We start from the raw sequence: 24868 nt of genomic DNA, 5'->3' as shown, positions 1-24868 counted from the left end.
CAAAGCTGCCCTGCCCGCTCTGTTTTCCAGACAAAGCTGCCCTGCCCGCTGTTTTGCAGACAAAGCTGCCCTGCCCGCTCTGTTTTGCAGACAAAGCTGCCCTGCCCGCTCTGTTTTGCAGACAAAGCTGCCCTGCCCACTCTGTTTTGCAGACAAAGCTGCCCTGCCCGCTCTGTTTTGCAGACAAAGCTGCCCTGCCCGCTCTATTTTGCAGACAAAGCTGCCCTGCCCGCTCTGTTTTCCAGAAAAAGCTGCCCTGCCCGCTGTTTTCCAGACAAAGCTGCCCTGCCCGCTCTGTTTTCCAGTCAAAGCTGCCCTGCCCGCTGTTTTGCAGCCAAAGCTGCCCTGCCCGCTCTGTTTTCCAGACAAAGCTGCCCTGCCCGCTCTGTTTTCCAGACAAAATGCCCTGCCCGCTCTGTTTTGCAGCCAAAGCTGCCCTGCCCGCTCTGTTTTCCAGACAAAGGTGCCCTGCCCGCTCTGTTTTGCAGACAAAGCTGCCCTGCCCGCTCTGTTTTCCAGACAAAGCTGCCCTGCCAGCTCTGTTTTCCAGACAAAATGCCCTGCCCGCTCTGTTTTGCAGCCAAAGCTGCCCTGCCCGCTTTGTTTTCCAGACAAAGCTGCCCTGCCCGCTCTGTTTTCCAGACAAAGCAGCCCTGCCCGCTCTATTTTCCAGACAAAGCTGCCCTGCCCGCTCTGTTTTCCAGACAAAATGCCCTGCCCGCTCTGTTTTGCAAAGCTGCCCTGCCAGCTCTGTTTTGCAGACAAAGCTGCCCTGCCCGCTCTGTTTTGCAGACAAAGCTGCCCTGCCCGCTCTGTTTTCCAGACAAAGCTGCCCTGCCCGCTGTTACACTTGTTGGCCTTTTGCAAACAGTCGATAATGCAAAAACTCCTGCAAAAATTCTGTGTGACCTGCTCTAACAGACCCTCCCCAATTTATCTCCCAAACATCTCTATACAGTCTGTCTGCGAACTAGAAAGTATTTGAACAGGGAGCCCTGTATTTCCATTTGGCACATGGAGGATCCAGGAACAATTTATCAAGTGTTTTGATGGCTGGAAGTGATCCTGATACAGTTACTTTGGACCATTCCTTCAAAACTCAAAATAGCCTGACAACGCCAATGTTACCCAACGACCGGCACTCCCACTGTTTCCTTACAAGGCCCCGAACCACTGCACAAATGACATCGACCCCGCCCCCTCGCCCACGTGCTCCTGCGGCTTTGTCCAGGTCACCGGCCCCATCAATCCCATTGGCTCCCGCAGCCTTCAATCCTCCCTCTCCGCCGCTCAACTGAAATGGGGATGCGAGGCCTCCGCCAATCGGGGCGCGCGAGGGGGCGGGGATTGCGGGTTCAGGGGCGGTGGGTGACGGGAAGTGAGGCAGAGCCACGGGAATTTTTCTCTCTCTCTCGCGCTCTCCTCTTCCCCCCCCCTTCCCGTTTCGAGAAGCCGCTCGGTGCCGTGGACGCGGAGGCTGCGAGTTGGTGACTAACTTCAATTCCTCGACTCTCAGTGACCGGGCAGCGCGTTTGGGCAACCATGGCTTATCCAGGATATGGCGGGGTGAGTTCGTGGAAATGGGGCCTGAGGCGTCGCGGGCTCGGGCCCGGGCCCGGGGGAAGAGGGGGACTGGGCTCGGGGGAAGAGGGGGACTGGGCCCGGGGGAAGAGGGGGACTGGGCCCGGGGGAAGAGGGGGACTGGGCCCGGGGGAAGAGGGGACTGGGCTCGGGGGAAGAGGGGGACTGGGCTCGGGGGAAGAGGGGGACTGGGCCCGGGGGAAGAGGGGGACTGGGCCCGGGGGAAGAGGGGGACTGGGCCCGGGGGAAGAGGGGGACTGGGCCCGGGGGAAGAGGGGGACTGGGCCCGGGGGAAGAGGGGGACTGGGCCCGGGGGAAGAGGGGGACTGGGCCCGGGGGAAGAGGGGGACTGGGCCCGGGGGAAGAGGGGGACTGGGCCCGGGGGAAGAGGGGGACTGGGCCCGGGGGAAGAGGGGGACTGGGCCCGGGGGAAGAGGGGGACTGGGCCCGGGGGAAGAGGGGGACTGGGCCCGGGGGAAGAGGGGGACTGGGCCCGGGGGAAGAGGGGGACTGGGCTCGGGGGAAGAGGGGGACTGGGCTCGGGGGAAGAGGGGGACTGGGTCGGCCCGGGCCTAGGGCTGGGGCAGCCCCTCGCCGCCTTCGGGAATGTCGGCGGCCAGTGCCCGAGCTCCGGCCGCCTCCCCATTGTCTGCTCTGCGGAGCAGGGCCCTCCCCTCCCCCTCCCTCCGTGGTGGGGGGGGGGGGGGCTCGAGGGGTGAGGGCAACAGCGAGGCCTCGGTCCGCTCTTTGGTTTCCTTGCAAGAAGGGAGATGCCGAGCAATTGAAGGCTTCACGTTTAACCCCTTGTGGTCCCGTCCCCCCCCCCCCCCCCCCGAATTCCTGGTTCATCGCACAGATTCCGCAAAGACCGGCCGAGAAACGTGCGAGGTCGGGGATGGCGGCCCTTCCCTGCACTGAGATGGCCCAAATGGGGAAGCGCACTCCATTTTAACTGAATTTCAAACCCATGCCGCCAAGTAAAATGGAGTGTGGTTCTAATGTTGTGCCCGTTCTCTTCCCACCTCCCAATAGAGGCACGAGAGGTTTGCTTCACTCTGGGGTTGATGTTCTGTTCAAATGAAGGGGGGGGGGGGGGTCGGAGAGAGTTTTTTTTTACAATTTCTAATAAAGGAGTAGAAGTGATCCTGGAGTAATAATATGGTGGTGACAGATTTAGGTTTCCCTCTGGAACTGAATCCGTTGGGATTGAGAAGTTTGTGCAACTTGATAGTTCCCGCGGAGAGAGGCCCGTCTTTGTCGGTTCACTGAACCAGTTTTTCTCCCCTTCTCTTCCCCAACACTGTCCCATTAATCTTTCCTGCAACTCGTTCTTCTCACAATCCCATCAGTTCTTGCAGATTCCTTGCTTGCAAAATACAAATAATCTAGGGGGGAGGGAGGTGGGGCAGTGAACCTACCTCATACAACAGAAAAGTCTCCAGACACTGGTTGAAGTCAAAATAAACCACATACCTTGAGGGATGCAAGAGAAAACTGGAAAACGTGGGGGTGGGGGGGGAATAGCTCTCATGGTTGCAGGGAGAATGCAAACCCCCCCAGGCAGCACTGAAGTTTTGTCTGTTGGAGCAGTGTGGTCGCAGTCTGTAACTGTGCCACTGTACTAAAGGCTTGTGCATTATAGTTTAATAAAGATTATGGCTAATGTACAGGAATCAACAAGGTCTGATCTTATTTGCAACAAATAAAATGCCTGTAAAAATTGTTAAAAGATTTCTCCAAGTTTCTTTAAAAACTTAGGTCATTGAAAAATGCACGAGTGACCATAATTAAAGTAGTTCGAGAAAAATGAAGAAAACAAGCTTCGGGGGGGGGGGGGGGGGGGGAAAGGCCAAGAATGAGTGAATTACACAAAATAACAGTGGACAGGCAAACTTTCTACAGGGAAAACACATTTAATTAACTGAAGTTAAAGGAAAGGAACACTAGGAACCAGAAATGTATTCTTTTTAAACCCTGCTTCAAAAACATGAGCGCTTTAGCAGACCAGCAAGGGTCAAGATCATCAGGAATTAGAATAGAGTGCAAACCTTATTGGGTTTTATTGGAAAAGAGCTGGAATAAGTTAAATATCTCATTTCGCAAGCGTTAAACCTTGCAAGATTGTAACATGATCCATTTCAATGTAATTTTGTGCTGCAAGGAGAAGGTGACGGTTTAGCCTGTGAATTGACATTGACTATGTGATCTGCTTTGTATTAATATAATTTAAAATGAGTCATAAACTGATATGTGTACTGAGACGGGCTGTCCACAATAGGTTGGGTAACCTTGTTAATGGGTAAAACTACAGTGGTGCAGTGGCGATTGTTCTGAAGCGAATTTAACGTGATCGAGAGCATTCAAATTCTTAGGAGGCCAAATGAGAGCCATGGATATAATAAAGGATGCAAGGTTAATTTTTAGGTTAATTTAAAAAAAAAAGTTGCCTTGATTGGCTTAAGTTAAAGAAACTTGTTTGATTGGAGTAAATAATGGGTTGGCTTTAAAACCATGAGGTATGGATAAGGTGAATCATTGATATTGCTAGGGTAAGGGAGTCTGCTACGAGAGGATATAATTTTAAGGTGACTGGGAATAATTTAAAGGTGATCTGAGGGAGCAAGTTTTGTCAAACAGAGGGTGGTGGGTATATGCCTGAGGAAATGGTACAAATCGGAACACTGTTTAAAAGACATTTGGACAGATTCATTGATATGGGCCAAATGCAGATCTATGTTACTCTTGTTATGAACTAGTTGGGTTAAAGGACCTATTTCTGTGTAGCTTTGAATCTAATAAAAATATAAGCAGAGCTGCAGTACAGATCCTAGCAACAGAAAGTACAGAACAAAAATAAAAGTTGACAAGGCAGGAAAATAGGGGGGGGGGGAAGAGCAGGAAATGAAACGGGTAACAAAGTCAACTTTTTTGGAATTGGCAAAAGAAATTGGAAATGTTTAATGTACAGAAGAGCAAGAGGATACCATCTAGTGCTCTGTCAAAATATTGATTGAATCAGGTATAGAAATTATTAGTTATGTTATTTGTGGGTAAAAATGATGGCACTCAGGAGAGAAATCCCCAGTTTGCCATCCTAACATTTTTGATGTTCCTGTTGTTTGAGGATATTTGCTTTGTGTTGAAAAACTGCATTACAGTTTTCTATTTAAGCACAAAGAAAACCAGGGAACTTGTGCATTTGGAGAACTTAAGACTGCCTGCTCTCACCCCAGTCACTTGCAATGCTCCCATCACAATCTGGGTCACCTTCTCAAGATGAGTATTTCCATTTCCTAGATGTGAAATGCCCTCTTTTTTTCAGGAAATGTGCATTTCCCTCTACTAGAGTTGCTGGAGCCTTCTCTGGCAATTCTTTTTTCCCCTAATCCCAGCCAAGCAGAACAGATGGCAAAGGCAAACCCTTATCTTTCATCTTGCTAGTCGCCACATCCAGAACATAATTCATTTTTGCTAGCTGCACCAGCCACATCAACCCCTTTCTAACTTCTGCAAGCACCACTCCTGTGTCTCCCTGGTCATTTCATTCTTCTGTGACACTGCAGGAAGAGCAGCACTTGTGCTTGCACCTCCTCCCTTTTCATTATCGATGGACCTAAAAACTCCTTTTAGGTGAAGGAAAGAGTGTGCATCTCCAGCCTTGCCTACTGCTTTCCTCGCTCTTGATGTGATTTCCTCTACATTAATGACTAAACGCAGAATGGATGAGTGATTTGCAGAGCACCTAAAATTCTGTCTGCACAGCCATCTTGTAGATCATTTCAATGTCTTTTCCCATTCCCACACCAGCTTGTCTATCCTAATATTTCTCTACTAGGATGAGGCCAAACCCAACCTAATAGAACAGCACCTTATTTTCTCCTGGGGAGTCTCAAACCTAATGGTATGAGCACTGAATTTTCTATTTTTGGCCATCATTTGCCTCCTGTATCCCAGTCTCTCCCTCCTTTCTGTCTACCTCTTGTGTGCTATGTTTGTCCCCTTTATCATACTCCACTTTTGTCTCTTGTGACTCCTCCAGTCATCCCAACCTTTTGCTAGTTACCAGATGGCTCTTGTCTAATCATTCTGCTCTCTTTATACTGGCTATCTCTCGAAGAAGGGTTTTGACTTGAAACATTAACTACATTTCCCTGTATTGCCTGACCTGTTTCTCCAGCAACTTATTTTTATGTTGCTTCAGATTTAAGCATCTGGAATCTTGTCTTCAATTATACAAACTAAATATCAATTGAGGAATTTTGTGTTGTTGATTAATCACTTTTGATTTTGTTCGTTTGAGTTGAGAGTTGGCAGAAATGTATGGATAGGACAAACCTGACCACATAATACAGGTAGTCCCCGGCTTATGATAGGGTTCTGTTACAACGCTCCCATTGTAAGTTGGAAAAATCTTAATTCAAAAAAGAATAGCGCACTTACCATTTTTATAATTAAGTGTTGTATACAAGATGTTGAGTAGAGCAACTGTGAGCATGGTTGAGTCAGCATCGCGAGAGAGTATGCTGTACGCTACTCTTCCATTATGCTGCTGTCGCCCAGAATTGTGCAAGTGGCGTGCCTCATACCACAAGCGCAGGGATACATCAGAACTCTAAATTGAAAGTGTGGATTCAAACTATCATAAATCAGGTACTATCTGTAATTTCTGGGAACCCAGAGAATTGGTAGGTTGCCACCTCAGATATCAATCACTCCACTCTTTCATGAGATGTGCAGGTCAGCATTTTTATCTTCCAATGAAGTTTTGATAATGGGAGCAAAGTTCTTCTTGGCTTGTGTAGTTTGGACTGTCTGGACACTCAAAGGGAGTGCAGAACTAACTTTCAGGTAGATAAATCCTTGGGCTCTGTGCAAGTTACTTACATGGTAACCTGGGACTGAAGAGCAGTATGGAAACCTGTTAGTTTTGATGCTAAGGCTCTCCTGTTACTGTCTAATAATTACAGAAACATCAAGTGATTGATTTGTTGCAGTTTCCACTTTTCATTGAAATTAACAAGACATGCTGTACGACTTGCAAAGGATATTCATCAAACCTGTCAGTAACTAATGAACATGGAAATCTGACTTGCCTATCAAAATTAACAGGACACATTGACAGAGGATTTGTTGTTGTCATACTGGCAACGTTAACTTAGACACATTGATTCAAAGTGTTTAAGAAAAGTGGTAAATTGGATGTGAAGGCAGCTTTTCCTCTCTGTAGACCTGCACATTCATTCAACACTTCCTATCTAAAGGTGCATAACCACCTAGTGTTCACTGTCATCAGTTTTAAAATCAATAACTTGAATATTTGACAGCATCTGATCTTGGCAGGGGGAGTCTGCACCATTGTTCTTGGCGGGCGGCTGTTTTCAAGGTCCATGGTAGAGACTATTGCTTTGTTACTAACAAAATCTAGCCCGATGAAGCATTTTAATGCTGATTTAGCACCGTGATAAGCTAACATTTTCCTAATGCTTGTTTTTTTAGATTTTGGATTTATTTTGTGTACATCTTTTAAGATTTAAAAAAAACTCAAATAATTTATCCACCAAAATTTGTAACCGGAACCTCTAATATTCTTCAGAAATTATCCATTGTTTACAAAAAAAATTGATAAAGCCAACTCTGAGAAGCTCACTCAGATGGAGAAAAGTAATGGAGTTTAAAATTGGAATGTTTAATTTTGAAACCTAAAGCTTATCAGAGTTGACGAGTGTTTTTTTTAACCAACTTTTGTCTGTTGAGGACACAGGTAAGACTATAGTTTTTAATGATAGATTTGTTAAATGAGTACTTTGTATCCGTTTTCACAGTGGAGAAAGTGGACAAAATACCAGCGGTACAAGGGAACCTATAAATAAGTCATGGGGAGGAGCTCAGTGGATTAAATATAAGTAACAAAAATGGTAATGGAGAAAATATTGGGACTTAAGCTTTACAAATCTCCAGGACCTGATGGTTTCTACACCAGGCTTTAAAATAGGTAAGGAACTTGCAGATATATTAGTCATAATTTTACAAAGCTCTCTAGCATCAGAAATTGTGCCATTATTGGATTGGAAATTTTCAAATGTCACTCCATTATTTTGTAAAGGGAGGTACAGAATAAAAAAAAAAGCATTCAGTGACTTGTTGCTTTAGTAAGTTTAGTATCTGTAGAAATCCATCATTGGATGAGATAGGTTTTGATTAATCAGAATTGAAAAACCAGATATTTCTGATTAAATTTATTTTAAAGCAGTCTGTGGTTAGGGTATTATCTTAAAACTTGTCTGGTCACATTCAATGATGTCTATAGATAATTATTATAAAAACAAAAGCATAGATAACTTTGTGGCTTCATAATTGGGTAAGAGTGAAAAACAGGTGGGATTGATAGTTATAATGGTCCCCAAGGATTTGTTCAGAGTACTTGCCGTGTATATTACTGACTTTGATATGTTTCCAAAATCCTCATCCATGCTTTTCTGTTAACCAACGGAATAAAAAAACTTCTGTATTCTTCTGGCTTGTCTCCTGACTCCCCATTCACAACCTCCCACCCAACCCTTGACCTCACAAACATTAAAAATGGCTGTCTCTTGCCCAAACTAGTGCTTTTGGTGAACTTGTTAGCGACTAGCCCATTTATGTCTTGATGTAAGCATTCTCAATCTTTGCATTGAATTCCTTTAATTATCTTGTGCTTGTATCTTTTCCTAGTCCTGTGAGCCCAGGACAGTCAATCACTTCAACTTGCATATCACTCACTACTACTGTATTGCTATATGTAGGTACTTCAGCCACAAGAGTTAGAACTTTGTCCCTGTTTGCGATTTGTTCCCTCTTGCCATCTGTTCGTATGGCTGCATTCTACTTAATTCCATCTTGCTGTCCTAGCTGTCAGTCTGTTGCCTTAAATGTTTAATTAAAATCTGAATATACATTTTTAAAGTGTATTGATTTATTTCTACAGAACACTTTAAGGTTGGCCAAATATAATCTATCCTTTAGTATTTTAAGCTGGTAATTTCTGGGTAACTCTTGTTTCTCCATTGAGTATTTTGTCTGCTACAAATAAATGTATGAGTGAAATTGGGAGCTTTCAGTTCTAGTCAAGGATGATACAAGAAATAGCTTAATGCAAAAATAAGGTGCATTTATTGCTAAATAAAGACAAAACTTGCTAGCTTGCTTTAGAAAGCTGTGGGTATTTTAAATGTTTCAGTGGGGGGGTTAGTTGAACTATTTGTCAGAGAAAGGTTGTTTCGTGCAATTTGTTAAAACTTCTTTATGTAAGAAAGGTCCTTGAATGTTATTTTCTACATTGAGCAATGAAAATTTAGGCAAAAGATACATATGCTATGTGAATATTAAAATTGATTAAATGTTCTGTCTTGTCAGTATGGAGGTTTTAGTGGACATATGACAGGAATGGCAGGGCCAGGTGGACCGATGCATGCTGCTCCACCAGGTGCATATCAAACTTACTCTGCATACTCTGGCTATCCTGCTGCTTCAGTTGATCCAATGTGGAGTTACTTCACTGCAATTGCTGGACAAGTAAGTACTGAAGACTGTTGGTTCCGGATGCTAATTGAACTTGTTATGAATTTGCCTGAAACTAATCACATTTATTGAACTCTGTTAGTTGTGGTTTGATTCAATAAAAATGTACTGAGTTTGCAGGTTAATTGTGTATATGGGCTGGAAGGTCCTGTAACCGTATTGTATATCATTTAAAAAATATACACTATTAATTGCACACTTTGGTATCAATTCAATTGCAAGTATGCTGGGTTCTTGCACTGTAGGACGCTTCAAAACGGTAAAATGCTTTGCTTCACTTTCCAATCTGAAACTGTATGGATCCGTCTTTTTTTAAAAGAAAAGAAAAAGCTTGGTGTTAACAGTTTTAACAGTAGAACTTTGGCTTTTCTCCAAATTTAGCCTGTTTATCTGACGAAGTGCATTTAATGCTGAAACTTTGATGCAGGTTCTTTTCAACTTGCGATGTTCACGTTCCGACAAACCCATCGTAAGCTGAAAAAGAATACAGGTATATACTCTGTATAACACTAACAATGCTGTATCAGTCTCCGCACTTATCCCACTGCCCCACTCTCCCCAGCAGCACTCTATCAGTCCCCACACTAATCCCACGGCCTTGCTCTCTCCCCATGGCTCTATTACCAGTCATGCATTGATCATAATACCCAGCTCTCTCCTGACAGTGCTGCATCAGTCCCTGCAAGCTTTGCAACTGAACTAAGTGATTTGCCAAGGAGGCTACAAAGAATTCACCATTCAAAAAAAAATTTGCAATTTGTTTTCTCATTTCAGTAAACCGATCCAAACTGAAAACTTTTTTCCAGCTGCCCATTATTATTTTGATAGGCATATATGCAGAACGTGAAGTATGAAGTTTTTAAAATCCATTTTAGTCCTTCTCTCCTTAACTTAGCATACCTAGAGATGTTATTTTGTATCAATGCCCCCTATTTGGCAAAACAAAATAGGGTGGAGAATCTCTTGATGTGCTGTTTAGTTGAGAAACAGCATGAATATTTACAGTTTAAACATAAATGGGGTGGGGGCGGAAAGAAATTGCAAGCCAAATTCAAGAATGGTGATTAGGGAGGGATTGTGGAAATCACTAATCCCATTCTTGATATACGCTGTAATCTCCTCATGGGAGGCTGTTAGTCATGGGTTAAACCAAATCATAAAGACTCGACTGGCTGGTGGAAAAATCTTTAAGAGCTAACCATTCTTTCCAGTTGCACTATATTCACAGATGGTCTTTACTTATTTTTAATCTTGCTTCTTGGACTTTGCAAAAGAAATGTTCAAACAAGCGTCTAGAGTTGTGCAAGAATGGTTATTCTGAGTTCAGTATTCAATCAGAAAAGATGTGGCAAATTATCACGATTATTTAAAGCAACTAAACTAGCTCAAATTCCCAAAAAAAAAACCCAGGATTTTTCTTTGCAGTTTTTGATGGGCATTCAACTAATTTGAAAAAAAATGGTTCAGAATCCTGATGACTGGAGTTTCTGGCTTAATTTTGTTTAATGTTAATATTCAGCAATTTAAACATTGTTTTACTGAACATGGAAGTGCTAGAAAGTCTTAGTGCATGCAATTTTACTTAATAATTTAACTAAGCACTTTACATGAATTGAGACCCAACTTATTTTAAAGGTAGTGAAGTATTCATAACTTAATAATCAAACCAATCTATCTATTGATATTTTTACGAAGTTTTTTTTGGACCTTTCAATTTTGAATGAAAATTTTGGACTTATGTTGTATTTCAACCCTAGCCAAAAAGACACCTTCCAAATTTACTTTCTTGAATACCAGTTTAAAAAGTGACTGCAACTGCAAGGAAAAGGGTAGTTCAGGAATTTTTAATGTTCCAATAAAACTGGAATGCACATTATTCATCTGAAATAAAATGCCTGCTGTGTGCATTAATTAAAAAAAATTTGACTATTTAATTAGTTTCGAACTTGAATATGTTGTAACAGTTAAGAGGTTTGCATTTAAACGTGCAAGTAGAAAAGTGTTTTAGTGAAATCAAACATGTGTATCTAAAATTTTTGAATTATTGTTTCTAACATTGGGTTTTTACTGTATTAGAAACAAAGACAATTTATTTTACAGGATGGTGAAGTTGATGCTGAGGAATTACAGCGATGTTTAACTCAGTCTGGGATTCATGGCACTTACAAACGTAAGTAATTCATCAGCATCTGCAGACAATAACATAGATGTCTACTACAAAACTTTGTGCAGTCCTCAGAGGCACTGAAAACTACCACATGTTGGCAGCTTTAGCTTTGTGCTATAAGAAATCAAATGAATCAATCTGTATTTGTACGAGCTTCCAGTTGGTTAAAATATCTGCTTTTTAAAAATAATATTCTATTTTCTGATCCTTTTTAAGATAATTTGGTTCACTTATTATGTAATACTAAAATTATAGGGAAGATGAATTTTGAGAGAAGAGTAAGGGAATGAATATATTTTGTAGTGAAATTGAATTAGTTTTATTTTGTGTGAAAATAAAGCCAGACTTGACACTGTAAATTTAATAAAATCTGAAAGAATTGAAGCTCATCTGTGCATGTTAATTGTATATCTTATTATTCTTCAGAGAATTTCAAGATAAGTGCAACTAAAATTTTGCATTGCATAGAATCCCAATGGTGATTAAGGAGAAACACTTTAATATAGTGCTAAAATATTTTACAGTATTCTGCCAGGGGGAGGTGTTTTTCCACGTCTCCCTACGCCATCACGCCACCCCCCCAATATTTTACAATGTTAAACAATTCAGCACAGGCCCTTGTGTCTGATGAAAATGGTATCCAAATTAAATAAACCATCCGTAGATGCTGGGGTCAAGTGCAGTGCAGAAATTTGCTGGAGAAACTCAGCAGGTCAAGTAGAATCCATAGGGCATAAAAGCCAGTCGACACGTTGTGCCTCAGCCTTTCATCGGGTATATCAAAAATCAGGCAGATGCTAGAATAAAAAAAGTGGGGTTGATGGTGGGGGAGCAAAGAACAGGCTAGTTGGTAAGTAATAGATGGATCGAGATGGGAGCTGGGAAGTGATGGGGAAGAGGACTAAAAAAGGGTAGTTCCCTGATAAAAGGAAGGGGTGGGGAGCTGGAGGAAGGGAAACAGGGAAAAGGACTGGGGAAGAATTGCAATGAAATTGGAGGTCAGTGTTATTGTCTAATTGGGAGACTGGTGAGATGGAATACAAGGTGTTCCTTCAATTTGCAAGTGACCTTAATTTGGTAGTATGAGGCCATGGACAGGCACGTCTGGTAATGGTGTGTGAAATTAAATTGGTTGGTCATTGGAGGATCCTTGGTGTGGACAAAGTGAAGGTGCTCAGTGAAGCAATCTCCCAGATGTAGAGGAGGCAGCATCAAGAGTACTGAAAGCAATAAAAAAAACTACAGATTTGAAAGCAAAATGTTGTTTCACATGAAGGAATATTTGGGGCTCTAAATAATGGTGGATGGGTAAGTAAGTGCAAGTGCAGCACTTCTTGTTGTCATGGGGAAGAGATGAGTGGACAGGGTAGGGGAAGAGAAGAGTGGACAGGGTAGGGGAAGAGAAGAGTGGACAGGGTAGGGGAAGAGACGAGTGGACAGGGTAGGGGAGGAGACGAGTGGACAGGGTAGGGGAGGAGACGAGTGGACAGGGTAGGGGAGGAGACGAGTGGACAGGGTAGGGGAGGAGACGAGTGGACAGGGTAGGGGAGGAGACGAGTGGACAGGGTAGGGGAGGAGACGAGTGGACAGGGTAGGGGAGGAGACGAGTGGACAGGGTAGGGGAGGAGACGAGTGGACAGGGTAGGGGAGGAGACGAGTGGACAGGGTAGGGGAGGAGACGAGTGGACAGGGTAGGGGAGGAGACGAGTGGACAGGGTAGGGGAGGAGACGAGTGGACAGGGTAGGGGAGGAGACGAGTGGACATTGCAGAGAATATGTTTTCGATTTAGGGGTAAGCAAGGACGAAGGGTCTCTGATGGAAGCTGAGTTCCTCCAGCATTTTTACTACAATCGCAATATCTGCAGACTTTTATGTTTCACTGAGGACAAGGGGAGCCCCATCCTTGTTACTGAAAGTGGTTGGGAGAAGAGGTGGGGCCAGGGCAGATTTGTGGGAAATTGAGATGTGGGTGAGGGCTGAGTTGATGGCAATGGGTGTGAAGCTACATTTTCCAAAGTGGTGGCCATCTTGGATGTCCTGGATTAGAAGGCCTCATCCTGGGAGGAGATGCAGTAGACAAGGTAACTGACAGTTGATGGGTTTATAAAAGATGTTTGTAGATAGTTTTGTTTCCTGAAATAGACACAGATTGAAAAAGGAGAGTGTATTGTCAGAGTTGAACCAAGTGAATTTGAGGTTGGGGTGGAATTGTCAGCAAAGTGAGCAAAGTTGATGCAGGTGGGAGCACCAATGTGATCATTATAGCAAAGGAAGAATTGAGCTTTGATTGCTGCACACATCCAACTGAATCTTTGCCTGCATGTGATCTACGTCCCTCTATTCCTTACGTATTCATGTCTATTTAGAAGCTCCTTAAACACTTCTGTCATATCTACACTTTTCAAGGAGCTATGGATCTCAACCCTCAGATCCCTCTGCATGTCAATGATTTTGTCATTTTTAACTGCATAATTTCCCTTGCATTTGACCTCGTGCGAGTCCAGATTAAACTCCATTTGCCCATTGCTCTATTTTTTGGAGGCTCGGTGAGAACCAACAAAGAAACTTTATAAGAGGGACAGTGCTGCAGTTAAGAAAGGCACCGTGTTAATAAAAGTTTCTTTTAATATGAGATGAAACGTTTTTCAGAAGAATATTTTTTGAACAAATTTGAAGATTGCTTGTAATTTGTTTTTCAATTTATATTTCAAATAACTTGCATGTTTGGATTTTTCATTTAACCTGTGTTTTTGATTATGCATTGTTCATTTTGTATTTGACATGCCTAACTATTGTAATTTGTTTTGCAGCATTTAGTTTGGAAACTTGCAGAATTATGATAGCCATGTTGGATGTATCCTTTCTGATGGGTTGTTACTACATAAAAGTTGTCATTATTAGAAAAATGTATGCCTGGTATTTGATTGAAATTAGGTGTTATTGCTTTGTATTTTCCAAATTTATTGTATGTCATATACTACAGTACTCTAAATCTAAAGTGAAACTGAGAATGCTGGAAATACTGCAGGTCATGCAATATCAGGAGAAGGTGTTAAGCAGGCAAGTCTGCCAACCTGTTGCAGTGCTACACTTGCGCCCACACATTCTTCTTTGGGGCCACAAACACTTTTTCCAAGTGAAGCAACACTTGTGAATCTGCAGGGATCACCTAATACATCCCGTGCTCCCGCTGTGGCCTCCTCAACTTTGGAGAGACTGGACTCCGAGATCGTTTTGATGAGCACCTTCATTCTGTCTGTTGCAATAACGGGATCTCATCTATTTTAATTCCACACAACATTCCCAAACTGAGGCCTACCTGCTGCAAATTAGAGGAACAACACACAATATTCCTCTGTGTTCTCTCCAACAAAATGGCATTAACATTGCCCTCCAATTTCTGTTAAACCCCTTCCCCTCAAGTCTTTCTTACCCAAAATCTGCAAGAGAGCTACCACCTCTTCCTAGCACCTCAGCTTTTTTCTGCCATCTCCCCTATATCCACCCATGAGCCTCTTCCCCTTGCTCTTATCCCCAGCTTTTTGAGCTTCTTGATGGGCTTAGGACCTCAACATTGGTTTCCCTTTACTATCTATAGATACTGTATGAGCTACTGACTTTTTCCAGCACTTTTACATCTGTAGAAGGTGATGCAGATTTTCTGGCAGAATTGGGGGAAGCGTACATAGCTCTTCTGTTTTTGAACAATGAAAAGTCACATGCAGTTTAGATATGTACAGAAGTCTCAATGCTGTTGATTCATCTCTTAACAATTCTGTTTTGGAGTTGCCTTTTATCTTGGTGAAAACTTCACCAGGACTGTTGCTAGCTATGAATTTCAACAGACTCCAGAGCTCTTCAGCTTTGGTCTAAACATGGAGCAAAGACTACCCATGATGCCAAAGTAGCATTTGAATGAATGTGGCAAGACACACTGGTTAAAAATAAAGACATTGTAACATTTCAGTGGCAGGCAATGACAAATGAGATGGGATCTCAAGAACTAGCCTTGATGTTCAGTGGAGCTACCCTTGCCAAGCCCTTCATTAATATTGGTAGTTGCTTTTGATCAGAAACTTGAGGAAAAATCATTCCACGTTCAAATTTTTCAATTTTAAAATGCAGATTTTTAAAGTGAAACCATTTTTATTGTTTGAATAGATGGCGAATGCCAAAAATATGCATTAAGATTACTCCAGACTTTATTTGATACCCACAATAATTAAAACTTTTTTTCTTGTGGCTATTTTGTTTACAGTACCTTGTTATTAAGATGATTTTCATCCCCTCCTCTGAAACAAAAACTTTATTGTAAACAGCTCTCTAAATTTTAGAATATTTTCATACCTCAAATTTCTAAAGGGAGAGAATGAGTGCTTGTCCAATTAAAAATCAAGTTATTAGTTTCTCTATTTTTATTTATTTTTTCACTTTTGTTAATCACTGTTGGAATGTTCGGATATTATTTAGTATTAAATACTGTTACGTGATCTAAATTTCATTAATGTTTTATCAACAACTACAATTCTTGACTCCAGCTTTTCAGAGAGATATGACGGGGAAAATGGGGTTTAATGAATTCAAAGAACTGTGGGCAGCACTTAATGGGTGGAAACAGAACTTCATGATGTATGATCAGGATAGAAGTGGAACTGTAGAACCGCTTGAACTTGGCCAGGCCATTACATCAATGGGTAAGCAGAAAATCTCAATTATAATATTTTTCATAATATATCATCATTCATGTTATGATGGATTATGGAATAATTTAATATATTTTACTTGTGACAAATACTTCTAGGATCGTTCTGTGAATGGTAATGATCCGTGGTATCCTACAAATTAAAGCTTGGTATCGTGACGGACCAATTAATGAGCTTGAGCAAGGTTTTTATGTGCTTGAAAGAAAAATGTTGCAATTTACTATTTCAAAGTGCAACAGAAAAGTAAAATAAGGTTGGACGTGACTGAGGGGACTGTATTAATTCTAACTAGCATTTGTTTTAATACAAGTTATTTCTTTAAAATTTTTGATTTACAATATAAACAATTGAACAGTACAGTTGTACAATGTGCTACAAGATTTTGAAAAAATAATTTTTAAAAAAAAACAGTATACAGTGTTCTTATAATAAGGAAATCCAGAACACAATTTTAACAATAAAATAAGATTTAACAAATAAAAAAAATAAAAATTTCAAAACCCCTTCCTCTAAGCGAGATTGAAAGTTGTCATGTTTGAATCAAGTGACACCAACTTGGAGGGGGGACAACATTGCAGAACAGTATTAAATCTGAAGATTGTGATAATAGTCCATAAATGGGGCCCATGTCTTTTGGAGCTTAACATTTGAATCCTTAATAGCATAATTAACTTTTTTTTTAAAGAGTTAAACAAGCCACAATATCTCTTAGCCATTGTTTATGTGTAGGTGGAGTATTTTCTTTCCATTTAATCAAAATTGCACATCTAGCTGACAATCATGTAAAATATAAAATTCAGCTTTGAATCTAAGTCAGTAATACATCAACATCTTGAGGTAATTCAAAAAGAGTAATTAAAGGGCAAGGTTCCAATTTTAACAAGAATTACCGATAGTGTTTGAAAATCATATTTCCAAAATTCTAAGTCAGGAGAGGCCCTGAACTGCAATTTAAAGTGGTATGTAGAGCACGCACATATGTCTAAAGTTGAATTGTCTTGTTTCTATTCAGACATAAATCCTCTGACAAATGTAAAATAGATGATGTTTCTTTAATTTCAAGTTCTGACATCACTTAGTTTATTCCCAAAATAGTGGGTGGTGTAAAGGGCTTATTGAAAGTTGATTAACCTCATTTTATGATATGTGTTAAGTAATCCTCTATATTTACAAAAAAATGGTCTGAGTGACTTTGCATTTATCATAACATTTGGATTCTATGAAATTTGAATATTTAGAAAATTGTTCTTGTGAAGTAATTTATCCTATATATGCCAGGAATAGAAAGATGATATTTTGTGTTTTGGAAAACTATTTATTTTTATTGATTGGAAACCCTTTTTAAAAAAAATAAATTACTCTTTCATTTTTTTGTTTTACCAAAAACTACATTTTTAAAACTGGATGTATCTCCACTGTAGATTGAAATGGATGTTAATGCATACTGGAAAAATTGCTTTTGAAGGTGCATTACAATGCTATTCTGAACAATGTGATTGCTATTTCCACTGATCTCCAAGTAACAGCAGTTTCAGAAGGCAATACAAAAAATGGATGTTGAAGAGTAATGGCAGTGCAGCTTTCACTTGTGTTCTTCCCATTGCTTTCCATGCATGCTCTTTTGTGTTACCATCCAATAATTTTAATGGGCTTGGCTTTGTAAAAAGTTTAGTACTGTGGTATGTGTAATCAAATAAAATTCCAGCAATAATTACCTATTGTTTACTGCATCTTCAGGATTTTTTTTTGTTGGATCTTCCTACGCTTTCCTGTTTGAAAAAAAAATCTAGCTGGAAGTTTTGTGCATAAAAGTTGACCAAATAAGAAAAAAAAATCAAGACTAAATTTGTGCATTGCCTTTTTGTGGTTTTTCACTTTTGATTCTCTTTAAAATGAACATCTTTCCCTCAGTAATAGACTTAATAATTCTGACTGTAGCTGACATTGACTATAAATGTGTGTTTTACTTTAATGTGCATCCTGTAATTCAGGATGCATTATTATTTAGATGATGATTGCAAAATATTTTTCTTCAGCTAAATGTAGTTTCTGTTCAGTTATTTAAAATTTATTAAAGATGAGCTGATAGAAGGACAAAAGATAAATCCTGTAATTGACTTGGTACTTGGGGAAAAAAACCAACCAATTTTGAGAACTCAAGAATATTCTGTCTATTATCTTCTATGAAAATAATCAATTTAACTGAATAAAATTGAGCAAAACTTTGGAAAGAATTGAGGAAAGGGATGTCATAGCAATCACATTTTAACAGTAAATGCATTAAAAGGGTTAAAGGAAACGATGATAATGAAGGAAAATATAAGTATTGATAGTTCAAAGGTAGCACTAAAGCAGGTGAGTGATGAAAGTGGGTGGGTGGGGGGGTGGTGATGGAAGTGGAAACATCAGTGATGGAGTCGATATGAAAATATAATTGCTAAGGGCTGCAAGCTGCATTATATCTGGAACACCTCCAGAGATGTAGCATGTGGTTCTTTAATGCTGCTCAAGCCCATTCGAACCATTTACTGTTTGGAAGGAAAAAAAGACCCACAGAAAGGATAGAAATAAATTCATACAAGAGGATTATTGACAAAGGAGGCACAAACGGGAACATTTTAGAAAAAGGCCACGTTCTCTGACTAAGCGTGTGTAACCCCATGGGAGATTGACTTGTAATATTAAAACTCTGACTTCTGGCAGAATTTCACCAAAACCTGCATTGGTGGTCAAGAATGTTACTGGCTGAGTAGAATAACCGAGAATGAGTCTGAAGTCACACTTCATAAAAGGAGAGTGCATAGTTGAGCATAAGGTAATTGAGTTAGTTTATGCTTTCCTTGAGCAATTTCACTTTATATATACTCAAAAAAAAAGTTTGTCTTCAAAGTTACCTAATGTAAATTCAGAGTGTTGAAAAGTGGTTCAACTTTTCTGATAATTTTTAACTTTAAAACAGCATGTTAATGAAGGTTCCAAATAAAATAGCCTAGATTGAGCTTTAGTTAAAATTCAAAGAGCCTGGGTGTCTTTGTATTATTCACTATGCTTAAATATTTTTTAGCTGATAATTATTGTTTCTAGATCATCATAACATCTCTCTTCATTGAGCTGAATTGTTACATTTATGAATTAATCTATAAATTGAACGTCAAGCATCAACATTTTTATTTTTACCTGCTGTTATTTTCTTTGAAGTACCTGCTTTATTTATGCTTTTTACACTGCCCTTTTCATTCTGGGACATTTTTCTCCTTTTTCCTGGAATGCCTGCTGTGTGTTTATATATATATATATATATAAAAAAAAACACTGAGAAGGAATGGGGGGGGGGGGGGGGGGTGCCATTCCAGTCCTATTTTTTTTCTGCAAAGGGACCTAGTAAAATTCCTGGAACACTTGCAGTGTAAAAGGTGCTTCTGGCATTCTTGGATATCACTTTGGGTCAGGATGTGTATTGTGTACCGTAATTTCTTTTAGTGCAGCCCATGCAGGGCCCACTATGTCCCGTGCTGTCCCTAACCCCACCCCTGACTCTAACCCCATCCTGATACAAAGAATAAACTTGCCTCAGGACACATCAAGGTGTACAAGTACTAGAATGGCAGTAAGGCACTGATCTCACTAAGTTGGAAACAGGTAATGAAAGCATGGACCAACCAAAAGTGGCAGTTTATAGTTACACAGAACCTCTGAGAGAAGAGACCAGTGAACACAAGAGAAATGATCCTTCTACCTACAAGATAGCAATCTAATCCTAGATTTGACGCTTGGTCTGGCAGATTATGAGCAAACTGGTCTGTGGGTTTGTCCTTAGTTTGAACAGTCTGAAGTCCACCGATAACCTGCCCACTAGTGCCTAACAATAGGTAGCGGTGATTAGTAAGGGATTACTTAAGGTGATATTTGAGTGGAGAGAAAAAGTTTGAAATCCACTTCTATAACTCAATACTTGCAGTAGATCTTCCCATGATCTTTTTAAAATTGTGTACGTTTTATTAAATAGAACATGAATTCTCCCACACTTTTTATATATTATGAGCATTTTTTTCCACGCTCTTATAAATTGTGCGTGTTTTATCCCTGCTATGATTTTCCCATGCTCTTCTATTGTGTGCATTTTATTCCCTGCTATGAATTTCCCACGCTCTTATTAATTGTGATAATAAAAGTAACGTTTGATAGCAAACCCTTGTGTCCAGACTCTTCTCTCATGGACTCGATACTTTCTCAACACAACAGGGACCGACAGTGTTACTGTCAGTGTTCCTCACCATTATTCCCCTTTTTTCAACCTGGCCTATAAAACTTGGGGAATATTCTTGAAGTTTTTTTGGGGGGTTGGGGGGGAATGTAGCATGTTTAACATGCTGTCAAATATACTATGTCATTCTAGATGTTGATGCAGTTGAGTTACATGTCCCACCCCTTTTGTTTGGAATGCTGGCTTGTCGTGTAAAGACTTACTGACCTCGTAAAATGCTAGCTTTGTTTTCACTTTGAATGACCAAAGCTGGCATATTGGTGGGTCTTCATTAAGGAAATATTGTCGGATTTCTGTGTTGTTAAAAAAAAATAATTGCTTCTTGCATGGAGGAGACAAAAATTGGGTACTATGTGACTAGGTTAATTTTTAACTCTGAGAATACCTCTTTTTGATCTGAAGACCATTGATAGTTGGTGGCAATTTGGCTTGTTCAAACTCTTTTATCAGATTATTTTAAGAGCAAACCTGTGTACCTGAAATTTATTCTGTCCAATATTTATTTGGTTTAAAAGCCTGCTGCTGAATCTGTATCTGCCCCTCTAGGCAGTGACACCAAATTCTATATGCTCAATTTAAAAAAAGAAATCTTGAATTTTTCCCTTTGGCTTTTTTTTGCTACTCAGCTCCTATTTGTGACCTCTGGTTGCTATTCATTCAGGCATTGTAATTGGTTTCTTTGTTTTACTTTTGCTCTTTCCATAAACTTCCTTATGACCTGAGTAGGCCTGCCAGCACATCAATGCTAGGTTTAGTGCAATGCTAATTATGTCCCTCTTGCATTCCCTTATTGGATTCTACCCATGGACTGCCAAGATCTCTTTGATAGCACTGGCCTAAGTTCTACTTTGTTTCCTTGACAGATTTAAAAACAGTAAATATCTGGGAATATCGCCTTGCAAGTTGCAAACCATAATCACCTGCAAACTTGATTGCAAAAAATATGTTCAATGTTGTTCTTAATTTACCATGGCCGTTTTGAGCAGTTACAACTCCAATAATGCCCCATATTCCATGAGAGAAGTTTTGGTGGCAGAGAGGAGAGAATATTAAATTTCTTTATCATATTCAGTGCCTTAATTGATGCTAAAATTCAGAACTCCTTTTGCATTTTTATTCATGAAGTTCTGGATAGCTTGTATTTTGATTAATCCTGTCTCAATGAATGGTCTGTTTACAGAAACATTTATCTTTTTTTATATATTTGGATTCTTTTAAAATGTGTCAATTTGGCAGACATTCTCTTCCAAACAGTAACCAAAATGTTACTGTTTTACCACGGGTTCACTTCATTCTTCTAGTGTCTCCTCTCAACCAATGACAGCATTTCATGCTATTATCTATGCTTCCTAGTTTTTAGCTATTTACAAATGAAATTGTCTTCCATAATAAAATTTGTATTCAATGTAGAATTAGTATCAAACTCTGAAACTCCATATCAAACAACACTTTTTAAAAAAAAAGCCATTCTTTGTAGCTTTTGGCCAGTTTTGGATCCATGCTTCTCCTGTCGCTTTTATTCATTGGTCTTCTGTTTTTCTCCTTTTATCAAATGTCTAAAATGTGTAATTTAATTCGATTGCACTGACACGGATCATTGTTACTACCTCATCAAAACAGTCAATTAATCTCAACGGACTTAATTTGCCCCGCATTATCTGTCTTATCTTTTTTTGAAGTGTCAACCAATATTCACTACCTATTTTTATCTTGTTCAGTATCTCGACGTTATTGTTATGCCTTTGTCTAAAATCCTTTTGAGCTGAAATAGATACTTTATAGCACCAGCAAGTTTGCTGCTTTTTTTCTGTCATTACTTTATTGCTCTGGTACCCATCTTGATCTCCAGCACGTATATTTTTTCTGAATCTTTGGTCAGTACTTTTTAATCTCTGCCTTTGCCCTGCTTTTATTTTATTCCTTACTGTTTTGAGTATGTATTGTAATCTGGTCAAACATTTTTCCCCCAGCTTTTAGAGTTTGCACAACTTCTTTAGTAATTAGGTTGCAAATTATAAAAATCGGATTTTGAAAGCTAACATTGACAAATTGGTACTAGAGAATAAAATGGTAAAATCCATTGAGGTTAGATTAAAGGATTTAACAACTGTTAACTTGCTGTGAGTATAGCATATGAACACATACCAATGACATATTGGTTTGTTTGCACTCCAAATTTATAATGGCAATAGCACTGGGATTTTTTTGAACTAACCAATATAAGTCTACAGAAATCGGGTTAGCATCTGACTAGTATTCTTTTAATGTTTTTAGATTCATGGCATATGAGCTGGAATCTGAAATAAATGTAACTCAAGGGAGCATGAAATTGCTGTTGGTGTGTTCCAATTTGTTTTTTTTAAAAACTCTAGACTTCATAAAATACTTTGCCACCTAAGAACAATGTTTTGAAAATATTTTTGGTGTTTCTAGGATACAGATTAAGTGCTCAAGCTCTAAATGGTATTATAAAGCGCTACTGCAAAGATGGGAAGACTTATTTTGATGACTATGTTGCCTGCTGTGTAAAGTTGAGGGCAATTTCAGGTATGGTTTTGGAGCTCTAATTTCTTTCTTGTACTATTATCCTGAATATGAATATAAGAATAGCACCAGTATTATTATGTTGGTGGAGGGAAAGAAAAGAGTAGGATACCCAATGAGGACTGCAATCAATATTGCACATAGTTCATGAAAATGCAGAGTCAGGGTGTATACAAATTTGTTGGGTAATATTTGAGATTCATTCCAGATATCTGTAATTTTGCAGTACGTATTACTTGCAGAATCCTGGTGATGACCTTTTGGTTTTTCTTCCTGTTAAACCTAGTGCCCAATTATACTCGTACTACTATACATGAAAACTGACTCTTTGGCTCAACTTGCCCTTGCTTGCCAAGTTGCTAATTTTCCTGCATTTAATCTCTAACCCTTTAAGTACCTGTCCTAAATTTCTTAAATGTTGTAATTGTACTACGTTCTCTCTGCATTCCAGCTACCCAGCATTATCTTCCTCAGCCTTTTAAATCTCCTGTCCCTTATCTTAAATCAACGCACTCTAATATTAGACTTTTACCGGGAAGGGGGGGGGGGGGAAGTCTAACAATTCAACATTTTCCCCCTTGTGATTTTTAAATATCTCTCTAAGATCATTCCTGTGTTCCAGATAAATCTTAGCCTGTCATTAACTCCAGCCTTCCAGTTCCGGTATCATCCTGGTTAATTAAAAGTTCATTTGCATTCCTGGATGACTCAAGTTTAATCATCCAGCATGATAACAGGCCACTTTGGCCCACAAGTCTGTGCTGCCTAATTAACCTGCGACCCCGCCCCCAGTACTTTTTGAATGGATATTAGCTTTTTAAGGAGATTTATAATATTCCCATAGAGTTACTACTTATTTATCAGTGTCAGGCAGGTTAAAATTGTTTTTAGTTTGAAAAGTAACCAGAATCTGTTTACCCAATATATTGTTGCAGATGCTTTCAGGCGAAGGGACAGCCTGCAGCAAGGATACGTGAACTTCAGTTATGATGATGTAAGTAGCTAAAGGACAAAAGTTTTAAAACAGGTTTCTAATGTAGGACCTTAAGTTCTGACGTGCATTCAGATATTCACTGATCTTTTTGAATCACTCAGCTGTCTTGAACATCCAGGTTGGTTGCTTTCAACTCCTAATTTGTGTTCCTTTCTAATTGCCCACAATGCAATGAAATCAGAGTTAATATTTTAACTCTAAATTTGACTTTCTTTGAGTTGTCATCATGGAAAATTCTAGATGAATTTAACTGATGCTGGTTTATCAGCTGTATTACTATGTACAACTAGTTCCACTACTATGACCATCATTTCTTTTTTTTTTGTTCTTGTAGTTTATCCAGTGCACCATGTCCATTTGAACACAAAATTGCATCCATTACGCAAAGACCTTTCGTCAGTTAAAACCAGTGATTTATATTGCTGTGAAGATGAACCAAGCCTACTTAAACTGCATAAATGTCTAGTGGTTTTGTATATTTTTTGTGTAAAATAAAGGAAATCGGATTTTATGATCTGTACACTTGTGTTCTCACTTGCCAAATTGCATATTTCTTTAATAGCTTGCAAAAGTATTAATTTACAGGCTGGTGGCTTTGTGGTTGTGCCTCTTGGAAATTTTGCATAGTTTAATTACAAAAGCTTAGGGTTTGGGCCTATTGTAATGTATGATGTAATCAAGCTAATGTGAATAATTTTTTTGTGAACCAAACATCACTTTGCATTTGATTAGTATTTCCATTTGCAATTTTTAAAAAAGTTATATATTTTTCACATTTTCATATTATTTTATCATGTAATAAAGCAACTTTAGTTTCTGGTTAATGCTGGATACCCAGTTGTCAATGCAATAAAATAAAAAAAAGTAGTGACAAAGGTTTTTATAAGTGTCTTTTTGTAAAGAGAAATTGGTGCTTTATTATTAAATCTATTAAAATGTTACTTTGTCCAAAGATGTTTTAGAAATGTCCTTGGGTAATATGCTGTAGATGTTGGAAATCTGAAATAAAAAAAACTGAAGATATTCAGTGGTGCGGATGGTGTCTGTAGAGGGAGAA

At 39.6% G+C, this 24868-nt stretch overlaps 1 protein-coding gene across 1 annotated transcript; it reads left to right on the top strand.

Annotated features, from left to right (window-relative positions):
• Positions 1-1344: 1344 nt before the first annotated feature.
• Positions 1345-24686, top strand: LOC138762084 (grancalcin-like). The gene is made up of 8 exons (XM_069935351.1): positions 1345-1566; positions 8974-9132; positions 11239-11308; positions 14117-14160; positions 15853-16000; positions 22707-22820; positions 23753-23811; positions 24146-24686. Exons 1-8 carry the CDS (start codon positions 1543-1545, stop codon positions 24170-24172), a joined length of 645 nt encoding a protein of 214 aa, XP_069791452.1. The 5' UTR covers positions 1345-1542; the 3' UTR covers positions 24173-24686.
• Positions 24687-24868: the final 182 nt, after the last annotated feature.

Source organism: Narcine bancroftii, chromosome 4 (assembly GCF_036971445.1).
Source record: "Narcine bancroftii isolate sNarBan1 chromosome 4, sNarBan1.hap1, whole genome shotgun sequence".
Classification (NCBI taxonomy): Eukaryota; Metazoa; Chordata; class Chondrichthyes; order Torpediniformes; family Narcinidae; genus Narcine; species Narcine bancroftii.
The sequence above is the reverse complement of the archived record's forward strand: the minus strand, read 5'-3'. Positions and strand labels throughout refer to the sequence as shown.